This window comes from Arvicanthis niloticus, chromosome 26 (genome assembly GCF_011762505.2).
Source record: "Arvicanthis niloticus isolate mArvNil1 chromosome 26, mArvNil1.pat.X, whole genome shotgun sequence".
In the NCBI taxonomy this organism is placed as follows: Eukaryota; Metazoa; Chordata; class Mammalia; order Rodentia; family Muridae; genus Arvicanthis; species Arvicanthis niloticus.
Window position 1 is genome coordinate 24963198 of NC_133434.1, and position 18934 is coordinate 24982131.

At 38.6% G+C, this 18934-nt stretch overlaps 1 protein-coding gene across 4 annotated transcripts in view; it reads right to left on the bottom strand.

Moving 5' to 3' along the window:
* Positions 1 to 18934, bottom strand: part of Dmxl2 (Dmx like 2) — a 144472-nt gene that overhangs the window by 28026 nt on the left and 97512 nt on the right. For 2 of the 4 annotated variants that reach the window (XM_076925250.1, XM_076925252.1), the window contains exons 20-28: positions 17019 to 17188; positions 14917 to 15014; positions 14266 to 14431; positions 12499 to 12763; positions 9796 to 10853; positions 8788 to 8979; positions 6576 to 6652; positions 4407 to 4534; positions 1800 to 2048 (exon numbers count right to left, since the gene is read on the bottom strand). In XM_076925250.1, coding sequence (XP_076781365.1) covers positions 1800 to 2048; positions 4407 to 4534; positions 6576 to 6652; positions 8788 to 8979; positions 9796 to 10853; positions 12499 to 12763; positions 14266 to 14431; positions 14917 to 15014; positions 17019 to 17188 — 2403 coding nt within the window. Of the gene's footprint in view, positions 1 to 1799; positions 2049 to 4406; positions 4538 to 6575; positions 6653 to 8787; positions 8980 to 9795; positions 10854 to 12498; positions 12764 to 14265; positions 14432 to 14916; positions 15015 to 17018; positions 17189 to 18934 lie in introns of all 4 variants that reach the window. The other 2 variants (XM_076925249.1, XM_076925251.1) reach the window with 1 other exon arrangement.

Consider the following 18934-nt stretch of genomic DNA (forward strand, 5'->3'; position numbering starts at 1 on the left):
CCAGATTCTCTTCTGCTTTTATGTCTTACCTTTTTTTTTTTTTTTTAAAGTCTCATTATGTATCCCTGGCTGGCCTGGCGCTCACTGTATAGACCATACTGGCCCTGGAAGCATAGATTTGCCTGCCTCTGACTCCCAAGTGCCAAGTGCTGAGATTAAAGCCATGATTCACCACACCTGGCTCCACATCTTTTTGTTTATGTGTTTTGTGCAACCCAGTGAGTTTAATTAGGGTTGCTTGCATTAAGCATGGGTTATTTATCCACTTATGCTTGATGGTAATCTACCATTATCTTAGAAAAGCATCCTTCCCAGGACCTCTACTTTTATTCTATAGCATAGTGGATTCTCCACAACATGGCTGGAATGGCTCTTTAGAAAACCTAAGACTTTCATTATTTAAAACCCTCCATCATTTCCTCTTTCCTTAGAGCAACAGCTAAAGTCTGTTATGATCCACAAAACTCTAAATGACCTTGTCCCCAGTTACCTCTCTAACCTCATTTTGCACACCACTCCTCCTATTTGTGATAACTCTGGTGTTTTTCTAGAAAAGAAATTCAGTCTTCCCTTTGCTAATTGTTCCTTCCATCTGCCTAGAGTGCTTCAACTGTGGACCTCAGCATGGTGGGATCACAGACCTCCCTAGAGATCTACTGAAAACACCAGCTCATCAGAAACATGCATCTTCTCACCAGCCTAACTAAACTGGCCCATCCCCATTCCTCCCCCCTCTTTCTACTGCTTCTGTCTGTCTTGTTCACCCCACACCCCCAAAGACTAGGACACTGCCTGGCAGATTTAGGAATGAGTGAATGCACATACTCTCAAAAGCTCTAATCCTGGATGAGTTCCTGGAAAGCATTCCCACATACAGGAGGGAGGGAGGGAGGGAGGGGATGCAGCTCAGTGGGAGAACACATGGCTGGTATGCACAAAGTGTACGTCCCATCCTCACACTGAAGGAAATATTTCAAAATTATCACAAACAAAAAAACTGTGATTTGGGAGAAAAACTTTAAAATTTAAAATGCACTCTAATTATATCAGGTTAAAAAAGAGAAGAAGCAACAAAAGTTGGTGAGATCACAATACTGTGCCTTACCCATTCTTTTTTTTTTTTTTTTTTTTTAAATACAGTGTGGGAGAGATGGAATTAAGTTTTATTTTGTCCTCTCTGTAACTGAGTTTACCTCAACCACAGGCATTGAGGACAGAGATAGACATGTGTCTATCTTTGGTCTCTTATCCCTTGTCTGAATATGACCGTTCCTTTCTGCACATGACTTAAAGATCCTTTTGTGTTTTAAGGAAAAAAAAAAAAAAACCCAACCAACTTATCCCACAAGCTTAAAAATTGGATGAAATATATTCTTGCCCATAATGAAGATACACACACACACACATGGAATTTGTAATCCCATATGTATAACTGAAGCAGCTATCATTTACATTACTGAATAAACTTAATTTGAGGCCAACTATTTTGACAACTTTGGTAACTTTCTCAAGTCTTTAATGACTTCATTCTATCTATAATATCCCCCCATCCTGTTACCTTTTCTGCTATTTCTTTTTTTTATTCTCTTCAAACATGTCCTGATTTGCCAACCTTAAAAATACTACCTCTATAAAAAGAAAAGTAAAAAAAATTCTAGTTTTATTCAAATGTGTTTAGCTATTTATTATTCTAAAAGAATTACTATATTCTTAATTACTAGCTAAGGCATTAAAAATCTTATTTTAACATTGGAAGTTATTTCCGTTTATACACAGTATTTGTATCAGAATCATCTTACCTGCCATACTTTCTGATTGTCTCCGAGGCTTCACAACAAGTTTCACACCCCCTCCGAAAACAGCAGCCCACATTCGATTAGTCAATGGGTGGGCTGCAAGCCGGAACAACTCATTGGAGGAATTTGTGGCAAGAGCATGTATCAATAAGCTTAAGTAAACAGCAACAACGGCTTCACACAACAGAACATTCAGTTTTGGCTGGTCTTCATCTTGGGCAGAACTCAAGAGATTAATGAGTGAGCTCACACCTGTAACAGCATAGAATATCATAAAAACATCAGTATAAAGTACAATAGGAAAAGAAGCACATATATCTACAGTTAAAAGTAACCTATCCCCTATTCAATAGCATTTTCATGATGTAGACAAATAAATTAGGGGAATGGATTAAAATCTATAGTATGAAATCAGAGCCACCTATAGCACTAAAGTAGGTCAGTTACAGACTAAGGAGAGAAGGAAAAGCTCTTCCTTCCAGCAGCAATCCAACTTCAGGGTTGTAGTCATTTGAATGAAAATGGCCCCTACTGACTCAGGAAGTGGCACTATTAGGAGGTGTGGCCTTGTTGGAGGAAGTGTTTAGGGTTTCAGAAGCCCAAGACAGGCCCAGTCAGTGTTGCTTTCTCCTACTGCCTGTCAATCTGGATGTAGACCTCTGAACTACCTTCCCAGGACCATGTCTACCTGTGTTCTACCATGCTTCCTGCCATGACAATAATAAACTAAACCTTTGAACTGTAAGCCAGACCCCATTAAGAGTTTCCCTTTGTAAGAGTCCACTGTCACAATTTCCCTTCACTGCAATAGAAGCCTCTCTAAGACAATGGTGAAAGAGAATAAAATTTAAAAATCCACAATCTTATCTGACTCAGACAGGAATTACCACTGTTGCTAAAAATGGATATTTTGTGACTTCAAATGTTACTAATTCATTATGAAGGAAGAAAAGTAGTAATTTTATAAAGGAATGGTGACAGAAACACCTGACCAAGCAATCAAGTTAATAACTAACAGCTGACAGCAGGTACCTCTAGATACTTTACAATGAAAAGGGAACATCTCATGATTTCTCTGCCAGAAATATATAACCTAAATCTAACATTATAAAAAAAATTAGAAAGGCCCAAGTTGAGAAGAATCCTTTCAAACTGAACAGCAAGTACATAATCTTCCAAAGTGTCAAGGTTGGGAAAGACAACAAAGGATCAGAGCCAGATACAACTGCTCCAGAAGTGTGTACACAGAGTCCAGCAGGCAGGAAGCAGGGCCAGCCTGAGTGATGATGCCTAGCAAGACTGTCTCGAAACCCTCAAAGCAAAATAAAGGAGCAAAGAAAAATAGAAGGGAGGGAGGGAGGAAGGGGAGGACAAAAGTAAGAAAGAGAAGGGGCATGGAAAAAAGAAGAAACTTCAGTTATCTTTCAAGGAGATGAATGGGAGTGTCACAGTTAAATGTCATGGGCCATAAAAAAGGAATGTAAAAATTCTGGAATGTAAAAATGGTCTCAACTGAAAGACAATATACTCTATCAGCACAGAAATGTTAAATTTGGAAACCATTCTGCTTCCATCTGAGAACATATGTTCTTATGCAAAAACACAAATATTTAAATGGAAAAGAATATTTGCCTACAATTATCCCAAATATTTAATTAAAAAATACCCTTAGATATATACATACATAGAAAGTAAACAAAGAAGCCAGGTGTGGTGGTGCATTCCAGCAATCCCAAAAGTAGGAGGATCACTGTAAGTTCAAAGCCAGCTAGAGCTATACAGTAAGACTTTATCTTAAAAAATAAGAGACATATCTTAGTTGCTGTTTTATTGCTGTGGAGAGACATCATGGCCAAGGCAGCTTATTTTAAAAAGCCATTAACTGGGGGCTTGCTTACAGCTCAGAGGGTTAGTCCATAAATATCATGGCAGGGAGCGAGCAGGTGCTGGAGCCGTGGCTGAGAGCTCACATCTGATCTACAAGTTGTAGGCAGAGACAGTGTGAGACTGAGTCAGTGTGGGCTTCTGACACCCCACAACCCTCATAAAGCCAGGACTAGAAGCATATCTACAATCCCTGCGCTCTCACAACAAAGTGAGAGCAGGACATAGGAAAATCCCTAAAAGCTTTGTGGTAGCCTGAGACACACAGCAATGAACAACAAAGGATCCTGCCTCAAAGAAGGGGGATGATCAAAACCAACACTATTTCTCTCTCTCTACACTATTTATTTCTCTCTCTCTCTCTCTCTCTCTCTCTCTCTCTCTCTCTCTCTCTCTCTCTCTCTCATACACACACACACACACACACACACGCAATTTTTTTAATCCAGGGTTACTGAAATGCTGTTGTGGGAAAAAGTGCTTACTGCCGAATTTGACAACCTAATTTTGATCCCCAAGACCCACAAGGAGGAAAAAGAGAATTGACTACCCAGCATTTGCCTCGGACTTCCATATCTCCCAAGGCATATGAGACCTGCAACCCCCTCCACACACACACACACACACACACACATAGTAAATAAGTTCATGTAGTTTCTTTTAATTACAAAGGATCTGAAAGAGAAAAACCACCCCACCCCAACACAATGCCACTGAATCTCTCACCAGGCCACTGGGCAGGAGCTGAATTTGGGGTTGCATGCTCTTCGATGCTTTCTGTCCTGAGTCGGCGTCGATCACTTAGAAGAAGCCCTTGATAAGCCATCCCTGTAAACTGATTTCCTTCTGACTGACTGCTATAACAAACAGGCTCAGTTACCACCCAGGTAGAGAGAGTAAACATTATACTTTACATGAATCTATTTTAGATGAGTACAAAAAAACTATGTTCCCATGACTGAGTTCACTTTTATAATGAGAACTTATTTTAGAATGTTCTTAAAATTAGTTAGAAATGTTTATTGACAGTCTCTTAAAACAAAATATCAGAGACTGGAGAGATGGCTCGGAGGTTAAGAGCACTGACTGCTCTTTTAGAGGTCCAGAGTTCAATTCCTAGCAACCACATGGTGTAATGAGATCTGATGCCCTCTTCTGGTGTGTCTGAAGACAGCAACAGTGTATTCATATACATAAATATACATAAAAGTAAATAAATCTTTTTTAGAAAGTATCAGTTTTTACTACCCTGGCAGATGATTTTACATTTTCAGAAGCTTACTATCTTAAGATACTTTTTGAGCTTACTTTTTAAAGTTGGAAGTTACTGTTAGCAGAAGACATGGTAGACAAACTCTTCTGGGCCCCAGTTTATTGTAATTCTTACCTCTGCAGGACTGTTTAAGGCTAGCTATGCATTCAGAGTGTGAACTAGAAGCTAGGGAATTACATCTGAGCAACACCCAAATCTAACACCACTGTCCTTCAAAACTGGCTCCCTCCTCTAAAGAGTTTTGTGAGATGGAGGAAACAGACAAGCAGAGGGTAGAGCTGGCTGCAGAGAGAAAGTCTGAACTGAGCCAAAAGCACACACTTATTTCCCTATTCGGTGCCATTTTAGCCAGCAGTGACTGACAGGAAACAACAGTCACTGATGACCATATCAACTAAATCAAACTTTCTTCCTTACTCATAATTGCAAATCTTTGGAGTCATGTAAGTATGGGTTAATTAGGATAAAGTCAGAGGCAGACCATTTTTAGAGAGCAACTGTTTACTTTAATATCACATGTTCCCATAAAAGGCAGCTAACTTTGTTTAAAAGGTCTAGACATATATTCATGTAGCTTTACTTCTATGAAATGTTTCACTTATTAATATACTTCATTTTAATCTAGGTCATCCTTCCAAGTGATTCCATTTCTTTCTTTTTTTTTAAAGATTTATTTGTTTATTATATATGAGTACACTGTAGCTGTCTTCAGACACCCCAGAAGAGGGCATCAGATCTCAATACAGGTGGTTGTGAGCCACCATGTGGTTGCTGGGATTTGAACTCAGGACCTCTGGAAATGCAGTCAGTGTTCTTAACCACTGAGCCATCTCTCCAGCCCATTCACATGATTCCATTTCTTATAGCTTATACTATCCTAGATATTAAAATGCAAACTATAAACAGATGAAGGCAATCTGATATTTACAAAAACTCAAGGCATTATTTGTAGTGCAGATCCCAGCTACTCAGGAAGCTGAGACAGGAGGATCACAAGCTCAAGGCCTGTCTGAGCTACAGTGTGAGTTCCAGCCAGCTTGGCCAAATTGCTAAGGTCTGTACAGCTCAGGTGGGGGGTTGGGTGGGGTGGACCATGTCTGCACATTAAGTAAAATGACCCACAACTGCTCTCAGTACTGCACGACAAACCAACAAAATGATACTACCAACGGACTTCTACAAAGCAAAGTTGAAGCTAAATTTTAAGCGTATTTATTTTTCAAGTTTTTTTTAAATTTCAACTGGAAATTAGTTAAATACGTAGATGCTAATATAATTTTTAAAAAGTAATTTCTGATGGGGGAAGAACTAGAAAATCTCTAGTGAAAAATTTTTGTGTAATAAAATTTTCTTTCAAGGAAATAAAAGACAGTAATTAGGATCTCTCACACTACTGTGTGTCATAGTCTATAGTTCTCTTTTGTTCCTGGGTGACAGCTAAACTAACCAACTAATTATTACTTTCTTTACAGTCTATTTTATCCATTAAAGTACACATGTCATTTATACTGGGGAATTATTTTCAGCTCTAAAAAAGAATCCTAATAAAATTCTGGATCATTTGAATGTTTTGCTGTATTAAAACTACATGGGTTAATTTTTTTTTTTTTTTTTTTTTTTACCTGTAGCTATGGCTGTCACATAATGCTTGGTAAATTGATGCAGAAAGTGACGCTGCTAGTGAATGAAGTGTGTGCACCTAAAACCAAAACAGCCACAGTTACAGTTTGTACTAACACTTCTACACAACAGCAACATCTTCAAAGTTAGAAAACACTGAGGAAACTAGCAATATCATAAATAAAACTGGACCCTATAGAACATAACCCTACCTTTAAACTTTTAGAATAACTCAGTTATCTTTATAGACATGCCCAATAACAAAGCTGGCTGATTCACACATAACTTTATTAAATATATACTTGCTATGAGCCTGACGAGTGTTAATATGACCGGGGCTTGTTCTATGCTACAACAATTGACTTGTATAGTAATATAAAAAAGAAAATTGACGCCAACTAAGCACAGAACTTTCAGAGCTTTCGTTTAAGAGTTGCTTTAGGAAGCTCCACCAGATTCAATATTGTCAGTACCAATGGCTATCTAATACGTAAATCCAGCACTCTGTGAGGTGGCTCATTTTCGAGAAACCAAATAATTCAGTTAGTATTCATAGAAAAATGAGAATCATAAAAATGTGTTTACAAAGTTTAAAAATTTTAACAAATAATATTTTTTAAAAACACATCTTAAATTCCACCCAAATCAACACTTTCAGACTCATAAATTTCATAAAATTCGAAGGGACTCAAAAGATAGTTCCATGCCTTTTAAATGCCTTATCCAAATTCCAAAGAATGGAACATTTTCCGACTTGCTTTTATCTATTCTATTTCTCAACCTAACAAATAATTTAAACAATCTCTAGAAGAATAATGATATAAATTAATTTATGCTATAGATTAGAAATTTCTAATAAGATGACATGATTTAGACAATCCAGTATCTCAACAAAGATGAATAATGGTTGTCAGAAGAAGGGGCAAAGACAAAAGCAGCAGGAACTGGATTGTGCATGAGGTGCTGGGACTGGAATTACAGCAGCCTGCACACGTCTGTATGTGAGGTGCTGGGACTGGAATTACAGCAGCCTGCACACGTCTGTATGTGAGGTGCTGAGACTGGAACTACAGCAGCCTGCACACGTCTGTATGTGAGGTGCTGAGACTGGAATTACAGCAGCCTGCACACGTCTGTATGTGAGGTGCTGGGACTGGAATTACATCAGCCTGCACACATCTGTATGTGAGGTGCTGGGACTGGAATTACATCAGCCTGCACACATCTGTATGTGAGGTGCTGGGACTGGAATTACAGCAGCCTGCACACATCTGTATGTGAGGTGCTGGGACTGGAATTACATCAGCCTGCACACATCTGTATGTGAGGTGCTGGGACTGGAATAACAGCAGCCTGCACACGTCTGTATGTGAGGTGCTGGGACTGGAATTATAGCAGCATGCACATGTCTGCAGGGAGTGGAGGCTCCCCATACCTTGCCGAGCTCTGTAGGATTTCTTGGAATTCATTAGTTAAGTATTCAGAATGGGCTATAAGGTTAATTGAGGGGAATAGCTCTCATTTCTGATTGCCTCTAACCTACTGCACAACCTCCAAGAAACACAATCATCAGGAAGGAGTGACACGGGAACTTTCTTCAGTTATCTCAGGCATCCCCTCCCTCAACCTACATCTTCACATTTTCTTGACATACAAACAAAAAGTTGTTAATATTTCTAGATTAGTAGCTTATGTGAGGGGGTAGAAAACCTAAATGACTATCAAGTAGCAAAAATACTGTCCAGAAAATTAATCTTATTACAAAAAAAGTATTTACCTGTCTTAAAGGAAGACTGAAGAGCCTTTTCCAGAAATAAGAATGCATACTTTTAATGCTAGGTATGGTGGCACATACCTTTAGTCCCCAGTGTTGGGAGGCAGAGGCAGGTGGATCTTTTTTGAGTTCAAGGCCAACCTGCTCTACTGTTTGAGCTCCAAGACAGCCAAGGCTGCATAGTGAGGCCCTTTCAAAAAAAAAAAAAAAAAAAAAAAGAAAGAAAAAAAAAGAAAAGAAAGAAGAAAGAAAGAAAAGAAGGAAAGAGAAAAGAAAATGCATACATTTACACTGCATTCACAGCAGCCACGAACTCATTAGAAGTAAAAAGGCAACACATGAAAACATTTCAAGTATTTTCTCTACACTCAAATTGGAGCACGTACAAGAATTACCTTCCCAATGCATACAATATCAAATAATCACAAACTTCACATTACCTTCACATCTTCAACACCGGGATGAGGTGGTGTTTTCATCTGCACAATAGTATAAAGTATATCATGGATGTGATTATTTAAATACAATACAGGATTAGCTATGACTGTTTTTGTCGATGCAATACTTGCTGAAAGCAGAGGCAATGTGGTAGGTAGTGGCAGTGGAGACTGGAGCTGCTTTACTGTAGTTTCCTGTGGATGACAACGAATTGCTCTTTTTTTTTTCAAATTTGTTAAAATGAAGGCAGGAAACAAAACCCCAATGGTTACCCAATAAATGCAGGTAGTGAGCATGTGACTGAAACCATCACATTCCTGTTCTTATTCACTCATTCTACAGGCTCTTACTGAGCATCTCATCTGTCCTCGATGCTGTGATGCTGTGCCAGATATGGAAGCTATGAAGACAACCACCACACTATAAACATTGTAAAAGGGTACTTCTGGGCTGATCAGTTTTGTTAACTTGACACAAACTATAATTAGCTGGGAAAAGGGAACCTCAAAGAATTACATCCATCACATTACACTGGCCTGTGGGCAAGTCTATGGTGCATTTTCTTAATTATTGACAGATGTGGGAGATCCTAGCTCACAATAGGCAGTGGCCAACACCAAGCAGGTAGTGCTAGATGGTGTAAGAAAACAGGCTGAGCAAACCATGAAGAGCAAACCAGAAAGCAGCACTCCTCCATGGTTTCCCACATCAGTTCTTGCCTTGAGCTCCTGCCCTGGCTTCTCTTGACAATGAACTAAATCCTGTAAACCTTCCTCCCAAGTTGGTTTGATCAGTGTTTATCAAAGCAACGAAGGACAACCAGACCAACTTCTAGTTACTAGAGCCTTCTCCTAAGAAAGCCACACTAGAAACAAGTATCTGCCTCCCAGGACTACAAGAGCTGAAAATATTTATATTCATTTGTTTAAAATAAAATAAAGTTTACAGCTTTACCTGGAAAAGTTACTGAAATTCCTGAACTAGCAGAGAGTAACAAGTGATGGCCATACCTGCTGTGACTCTTGCAGCAAAAATTTGAGTTCCATTCTTACTGAGGCCAGACCACCGCCCTGGGCTCCATGAAGGCTACAATAACTGAGAAACACTCTTAGGAGATCCTGGTTTTTCTGCAACCACAGCTTTCGTCTTTCTGCATGTTCCCGTTTAGCCTGTAACCTTCGTCTTTCTATTTGGTGGCGTTCATAGGAACCAATATCTGGCTTGTCCACCATTTCTTCCTGATCCAGAAGTTCACTCTCTACTTTAGAATATGCTTTGCTAGAATATTCTTTGATAACTGATTCATGGTTGCATATCTCATGCAAGGCAGCAATTTCCTTTTCAAGCCAGTTATAGAGCTGAAATCTCAGTTTCCCTCCATCTACTTCATAACCTGTAGCCAAAGTTCTTAACTCAGTCATAAGGATCTTCAAGCATGCTCGGAACTTCAGTTGTTCAGCAATCACATCGACCTCACTGTCACCTTCAGCACACTCCTCTTCCTGAGGAGTCAATAATGCACTAGGGTCTGCGGCGCTCTGGTCCTGTCCAGCCTTCTTGGCATCTGTAGCCTTCATTACTAACCCACCGCCATCGTCCTCTTCATGATCATCACCCCAATCGAGCCTCAGAGGTTCCTCATCAACTGTGACAACTGGCTGACTCCAGTCAAATTGGGAGGAAGTCACGGCTGACCAGTCAGCCCCAGAACCGCCATCACTACTGCTCACTGGTTTTGATTCTGATGGCCCGTTCTCCATCCTTTCAGAAACAAAGTCAAGCTGATCTTTTTTTGCAGTTAAGGAGGATATTTTGGTGACTTTAGGAATTTTAGAAAGTACTTCAAGGGCTAAAACAGGGCATCCAACTTTAAAATGAGCATTAGCGGTGGTAAAAAATAATTTTCTTTCTATGAGGTTAATTTTATCAGCAATGTTTTTCTCAGTTTTGAGACCTAAAGTTGCCAAAGTTCCTTCAGGGGAAGCAAGGTTTCTTCGAATAAGTAAAGGATGTGTTCGAAGGTAGTTGTAAAAACTGAACACCACAGGGTTACAAGATTTGATGATAACTGCAGGAAACAAACATAAAAAATCACAAGTTGCTGGTTAATTTGAACATCTATTGAAAATTAAATAAATTAATTTTTTCTCAAAATAAAGGACAATAAATATTATTATAAATAAATATTAACCCTGCATTTGTCCATATAATCATTAAATATGTGTAAATGAAAGAAATGTTAAGTGATGTCAAGACATATGATCTCATAGGGAAGGTGCAAGGGAAGTGCACACAGCAACTCCTGTCTAAAAGTAGAGCAGGGAGAGAGATGCGTGCTTGTTTGCTTATATTTTAAGTGGAAGTTATCAGTTTTCTTTAAAAAGGTTTCCTTTTTATCAGTTTCCTTTTAAAAAGGGAGGAATGGGAAGATGCCTGAACTCTCTGAAAATACCTTCCTTCCAGAAACACACACGTGCACATACCACGTGTACACACAGACACACAGACACACAGACACACAGACACACACACACACACACACACACACACACACACACACACATACTCACATTGAGACAGGCTCATTGTGTAGCTGGCTTGGAACCTGTTACATAGATCAAACTATCCTTGAACTCACGGAGATTCACCTCTGCTATCCCAGTGCTGGTATTAAGTCATCTACCATCATAGCCAGCAATTTAATATTTTTTTCAAAACTACTGTCACCAATTCGTATAAAGGAAATTAGATGTTTAAGATATATTTCACAAAAAAAGAAAATCACTACGAAACTAAACAAATTATATCTCAACTTGGTAGTATAGCCACAGAGATAGATTATGAAGTGACTTTACAATAAGGTATCTGGCTGTACATCTTTAACAAGCTATACCATTAACAATAATACAGAAATGATTAGGTTTTCTCAGTCACCACTCTGTTATGGAACACATATTTGTATTCTTATCCTGAAACTATTCCATGCACATAGACTAATAAATAGCCATATTAATACCATGAAAACCCAAGCCTTTCACTGTAAGACACAACTATGAAACCTCAGAAGAACCTCATGTATGTATGAACTAAAAAGAAAGCATGAGAGAAGTACTAGCTGCACTCATTCTCACAGCCTAGCAGCAGTGGCGAGACTGTGTCTCCTTAATACTACCTTCCACTAACAGAACCAGGATTCTCTGGAAGAATGGTCACTTCAGGTGTGAGCCAGAAAATACCTAGATTGTTCTGCCATACCAGAAAGCAAGGAAATTACCAAGATATAATACCAAAAGAATTTAGAAACTTGTCAAGATCTCCAAGAGTTAAAGATGGGACAATCTGAGCATCCATAAAAACAAACTGCTAATGACAGAACACAAACATTTAAAATCTTAAGTTCAAAATAACTTAAGAATCAAAAGACTACCTAGTCATTCCCACTCCTCCCAGAAAAGCCCACCCTCTATTCTCTGTATTTTTTAAAATAGCCCATGGAGTCTAAATTGTGCTGCGTATATACTCATGGGTGTTGGGCCATCCACTGGAGCACAGCTTGACCTGCCAGGGTCACAGCCGAAAAGAACAACAACTCTCCTTCCCCTAGAAGCCATCAACTGTCAATAGATCTTCAGCTGGGTAGTGACACATCAGTCTCTCCCCTCTGACCTCTGCCTTACGCTTTAAAAGATACTCGGAAACCCACAAGAACCTACCTGGTTGCTCGTCATCTTCCTTTGGCGTCTGTTCCAGTAAGGTATCCAAGGCTCGGGTATAATCTTTCATCACCCAATAGGCGAGACTACGCAGAAAAGGGTCAGCATGTAATCTCTTGCAATTGAATCCTGTGCCATCTTTTTGACAACCCAAAATTTTCTGATTCAAGATGGATATGTAAGTAGATGAAGTCTCAAATTCAGATTCAAATAAACGGGCAATAACCATGGCTAGTTGAATATCTTCCATTTTTTCAAGACATACCTAAAATTTAAATATTAAGAAATATTTATCTTAGTGAAAATTAATTTAGCGAAGCATTATTCCACAGATACCTTGAACCTGTCTGTTTATATTGCCATGGTATAGACTGGGACCCTGAGGCTGAGGCAGTGAGATGCAGGTAGATGGTTGTTTGGTGGAGTTTTTAAAGCAAGCAGACACGTAATAAACCATAACAGGGTAGCCTCGAGACTGGAAGACTGCTCATGAAACAGGCATTAAACCAAGTATGTCGATATCATCTCATTCTTGGGTCAACTTAAATAGCATTCATTTTTAAATTAAACACTACTTTTTTGGAGACAGAGTCTCTTAGTAGCCCAGGCTGGTTTCAACTGTTTAGAATTATACATAAATTCCTCTTAATTTCCAAACATTTTTATATTAACTTGTACTGTTTTAAATGAATCTTCTATTTACTAAGAAAATAACTGATTCCTGTCATATATTAATTCAAGTGCAACTGCTGGTCGTGAGGCTCTAAGGTCCCTTTTGTAACATAAGCATCTTTTAGCCACCATCTCTTCTGAATGTCTTCTAAGCTAACATCTCAATTTCAAAATTACAGGTTTTGTAACTATAAAAATGTTACAAGTATGCTGAAGTGTAAAATGTACTTTTTACAATTTATAATATGTTCCCTTTGTTAGAGATTTCTTCTATCATGTTTTTGGGGTATTTTAAATTGTTGCTGTTTTTAAATTTTATTATTTTAAAAAGTTATAAGCCAAAAGAAAAAAAATCATACAGTGAAACTAATCAGACCCAAAAACTATGTAACCTCTATATATTTTACTTTATTTTATTTCATATTACATTAACTTCTAACTAATCAGAGCCAAGGACTATGTAACCATTATATTATTTATATTCTATTATTTATATTATATTATATTATATGAACTTCTATACTTTCTTTGTTTGAGACTGGGTCTCTCAGTAGCCCAGGCTGGCTTCAAACGTTCATTGATCCTCCTGCCTCTGCTCCCAAGGACTAGGATTGTCTCAATTCTATTTACACTTCTGTCTGAGTCCAGGTAGTTCATAACTGTAATAACTGAAAGAAAGAGTCATCAGGAAACAGAACTATTAATGAATCTTTTTTACCACCTGCCAGGATTACGTAACAAAGGATGGGACGTTTCACCTCCTCACACACACTGTCAATACTTGAGGCAGGTACACTGCAGAAGAATACAAACTGTCACATTAGCTCCAAGTACTTAAATACCAGCTTTGCTTTGCACAAGATAAGGAGGTTGTGACTTGCACACATATTTAAATGGCGCAGAATCACAAGATGAACAATAAAAGACATTAAGTTCTACATTTTATCTTAATATATAATAAGCTACACCTGAAGACGTAATTCCTGTAAATTCAGCAAGCTCTGTAGGTATCCTGTTCTGGCAAACCTCTAGCAGACATTACAATCTGCTCTAAGGGCTCACACACAGCACAACGGCTCGTTTGTTTATTTATACCTCGATTGCATCTTTCAATGAACCAGCTAACAAGAAAAAAGCAGCAGATTGTTCAAAGCGCTGTTTTCCAAGTAAAGAAAAGGCATTTTTCAAAGCAGCTTTCCGCCATCTATCTTCATTAAAGTTGTGGCTGAAAAATGTCGTCATTTTTTCATCATGTTGTGACCTGGGAATGAGAACACAAGCACCAGTGGCTACATCACACTTAAAATATTTTAATTCTTTTCAGAATGCATGAAAAGAGGGTGGAAAACCCATTTAAACATTCAATTTAAAGACCAGCAGGCAGAGCTGGAGAGGAAGCGCAGTGGTTAGGAGCACTGGCTGCCCTTGCAGTGGACCCCGGTTTGTTTACCAGCACCCACATGGTGGCTCACAACTCTTACTAACTCCAGTGTCAGGGGGTGCAATATTCTCATTGGTCTCTGCAGACATGGCATCATGTGGCACACAACCACACATGCAGACAAGACAACACACAGGCAAACCCCTCATATCAATGATATGAAGAAACCCTAGAAAAGCATCAGCTCCACTTGCAGGTGCTGCTCATTAACACTCTTCTAAAAAGGAAGGCCGATGCGCCTCACGCACTCACACAGGAAGCCAGTCTCACTGCATGAAATCATGGGAAGTGCTGAGGCACATTACCTGAACAGACCCCACACTACCGCTTTCTTCTTCATGGAAAGGTAGAATAAAGCAGCATCTAAGGCATCATTGTTCCTTTGAAAAGCAGCTTTGGCAACCTGAGAGGAAGTAAAATAACATGGAACTACTTGACAAAAGAACTACCATCAATACTCCAACAACTAATGCTTCCATGTTACTGTAGCTCACACACTATGAAGAAAAGAGTGTGTGACCTCTGTAGCTTAAGATAGCATCCTTCTAGAAAAAAACATTTCTGTGCCAGTGATCCTAATAAAAACAGCACAGTGGCTAGTAATGGCTGACTGTTTATTACATGCCTGGCACCAGACTGGGCACCTTTCATCACTCTTAGTGTACATGACCCACTATAAAGGTCGACAACTGTCCTCATTGTATAGAGGGGGTAAACGAGCCGAGAGCTCTAAATGTGTAACGTTAAGTTCACATTGTAATGGGAGGATATGAAAACCTAGGTAAAAATAAGCTACTGTAGAATACAATAGTGACAAGAAGGTCATCTTCTGAAAATTCAGCACATTTAATTTTTTTTAATGTGCAGCTCTATGGATAAAGAAGCAGGCTGCCAAGCCTGATAATCTGAGTTTGATAGTTGTTGTTTGGGGGTTCTAACATGTATTCCATGGTAGCCTTGAACTCGCTAGTAGGGTGCTCTGAAATTTAGGGCAAGCCTCCTGAGTGTTAACATTATAAGCATTCAGCTGTATGTCTAGCTTATGTCTTTGAAATAGGACCTTACCATCAAGCCTACACCAGCCTGAACGCGCTCTGTAACCGGGGCTGCCTTCCAAATGTTGACTTTACCCTAAGCTTCTAAAATGCTGGGGTTGCAGGAGCAAGCCATATAGTTTTGTTTGTTTGCTTGTTTGTTTGTTCTCAAATAAAATGTGCTTCAAACAGTAATGTTTAAAAGAATTCTTCTATTACCTAGGCATAGTGGCACATGCTTTTAATTCCAGCACTCGGGAGACAGAGGCACCCAGATCTCTGAGTACAAAGCCAGACTGATCTACATACTGAGTTCCAGAACAGCCAGAGCTGCAGAGGGACCCTGTCTCAAAACAAACAAATATACATAGCCAAAAAAAAAAAAGGACAGCATACTGCATAGAAATTTTATAAAGGTCAAGTTTAAAACTCCATGTGTACCCACACAAGTACACACACATGCAAGCACAAACAATAAATAAACATCATTTTAAAAATTATTCTAGAAAAAAAAATTCTCAAAAACGTACTAATTGTCTATGACAGATTTTCTGGAAATTTAAAAATAGCATAAATGTTTGCTGGGAGAAGTAGGAGGATTTGAAATTCACAGTCAGACTGGACCAGACTGAACCCCTCCTATAATTAATACACACACACACACACACACACACACACATACACACACACACACAAACCATGAGGGAAAGGCGGGGAAGCAAGACTGAGGAATAGAAGATATAGATGATTTGATGGGGGAAAGGAAAAGCTGGGTAGGGGCTTTAATTAAGGAAGAAGATAAATACAGAAGAAGAGGTAGGGGAACAATTTTAAGAGCTAGATAAATGGGAAGTTTACTGTGCGATCTTGTCGACTAGAAATGTTGAAGAAGCTATGCCCATGAAGGCTCATCAACATGGCTGCCTAACTAAGAGCTGAATGGGAAGGACAGCCTAGACATGCTACCACAGATGGGAGGAATTTTAGGAGGCCTCAAGCCTAGACGAAGAACTACAGTCAACTAAGGAATGCTGAGAGTAGGAGATAGTCCTCTCCAGGAAAGAGCCTCCCAGGTGATAACCCAGTACCAAATAGTTAGCCCCCAAATCACATACATAAAGTAATGATTACAACATGAGCAGGTGGTATTAATACATTTAGTCCATATAAGTAACATTATACAGACTGAGCAGGTTATATTTATATGTAACAATAATGAAATAAATAGGGCACATGGATTTAAAAGGTGAGCTGGAAGTAAAAAGAATAGGAAAATGTGTGTGTGTGTGTGTGTGTGTGTGTGTATGTGTATTTGAGAAAGAAAGAAGAAGAGAGAGAGAAAAAGAGAGAGAAAATCCAATGAAGGAAGTTACCTTTTCAATGCATCTTCGAAGTGTGTTAACGTTCCTCACCCACCAGCCTATTCCCATAGCTCTTAATTCAGACCACTGAGGGTCCCCTCTTTGAATTGCTGGAATCATATTGATCAGTTCTTCCTCAGCTTCAGAATGAAAAGCCCAGGCAAAGTGGCAGGTAGACACTCCTAGATTGGAAACATGAAATAATAACCTTAGGAACTACATCAATACAACAAAACAATATTTTTTTTAAGTTACATATTTCTTACTCTAAAAAGCATATTCAAGCAGAAAAAAAAAGAATAAAAGAAACTCTACCACCATTCAGGGTTTTATTCTATAGGCTTCTGAATTCAAGATCAGTGACAGGACACATAACACCCCAAGCGATCACTTTTTTTCCATATATAAGGTTTTTTTTTTTAAATACAAAAGTAAAGTTATTAGGAAATGGTAAAATATAGTGTCAAATGAATGTGATCTCAGCACTCAGGAGGTAGAGGCGGGAAGATAAGAAGTTCAAGGTCATCTTCAGTTTGTCCTGGCCTACATGAGAACTTAAAACAAGCAAACGAAAGACTAAGGCTTAAACTGGATCAGTGAAAAGAAGCATAACTGAGAGCCAAGCTACTCACATGCTCATACACCAAACTTACAGCAGAAAACATCAGTCAAGTCAAAAGCTTTGGCCTACAAGCCACTGTCATTTACCTGGAGACAGCATCATTGGCACTGAATTTTAAAACCTGCTCCATCCTTTGCTCTAACCTGAGAGCCAAAGGTCACTTAAAGCAAGCAATGTACTTCCAGTTGCATTTAATATAAGGAATACACACTAGCCATGAGGCTCATCTCTCTCTTAGAAGGGAAGGAGAGAAGGACCCAAAGACTTACCAGAGGTGAGGGTGAAAAAAAGGAGATATGGAGGGAGCCAGGTAAGGGGCTGGGGTGAGGATGGGAGGGGAGAGTAAACTGTATCCGATGGTGGTGACAAGCTGAGTTCTGACATCACTAAACACTACTTCAGATAATTGAAATGAGTAATCATTCTAAAGAACATTTTTCTAATACCAAAAAAGAGTTAAGGATTTTGACACTCTGACTCAATAACTCAACTGCTAGGAAACTAACAAGAAATATATACTTATTCAAAAATGTTAAGTTAATAAATTAGTATGTGGAAATAATCAGAATAATACATAGATAAAATATAAAAACAATATAAAAGCAAAATAATTAAAGTATTTATATGTAACATTATAATATAATTCATTGCAATGATCATTCAAATTTTAAAAGCCAGAAAAATTTCAATTGCCTTGAAAATAAGGGTTGAATAGACAAAGTATATTTTTGATGCATAACAGGATCTTGATTTTTGCCAACCATGATAGCATGTAAGCACTTGGCAGGTAGAACAAAAATTGCCATGGTATTTAGTAAGACTTTACTTCCAAAACTAAATAAAAATAAATCTTGTGTGGCAAGAGTGATGGTCATCTAAGAATACTGGCTGCTCTTACAAGCAATGTATAGATAGCCATATACAAAGTAAATTTAAATAAAAACACCAAAAAATAATATAAATAAATAACTAGCTCTTGTTTTCAAATAATATTTTAGGAGGTAAAGGAGTAAAGACACCAGTCCAGCAAGCCTAGGATTTTAACGACCACATTCTCAACCACATATGGGGTTTGGGGTTCCGAAAGATATCAGTCTAAAGACATGAGCATCAGACTGAGAGTGTAAGTATTTACAAACAAGGCATCCTGTTTCCAGGGCAGCCACTCTAAAACTCTATAGTTTCTATAAGTAAGAGGATGCTATAACTGTCTCAAATCAGGGGGTGGCAATATGCTAGACCTAAGCAAATGTACTTGGTCATTATGGGAGATCTTTTCAAAGATCAATCTATCAACTTCCCTTGA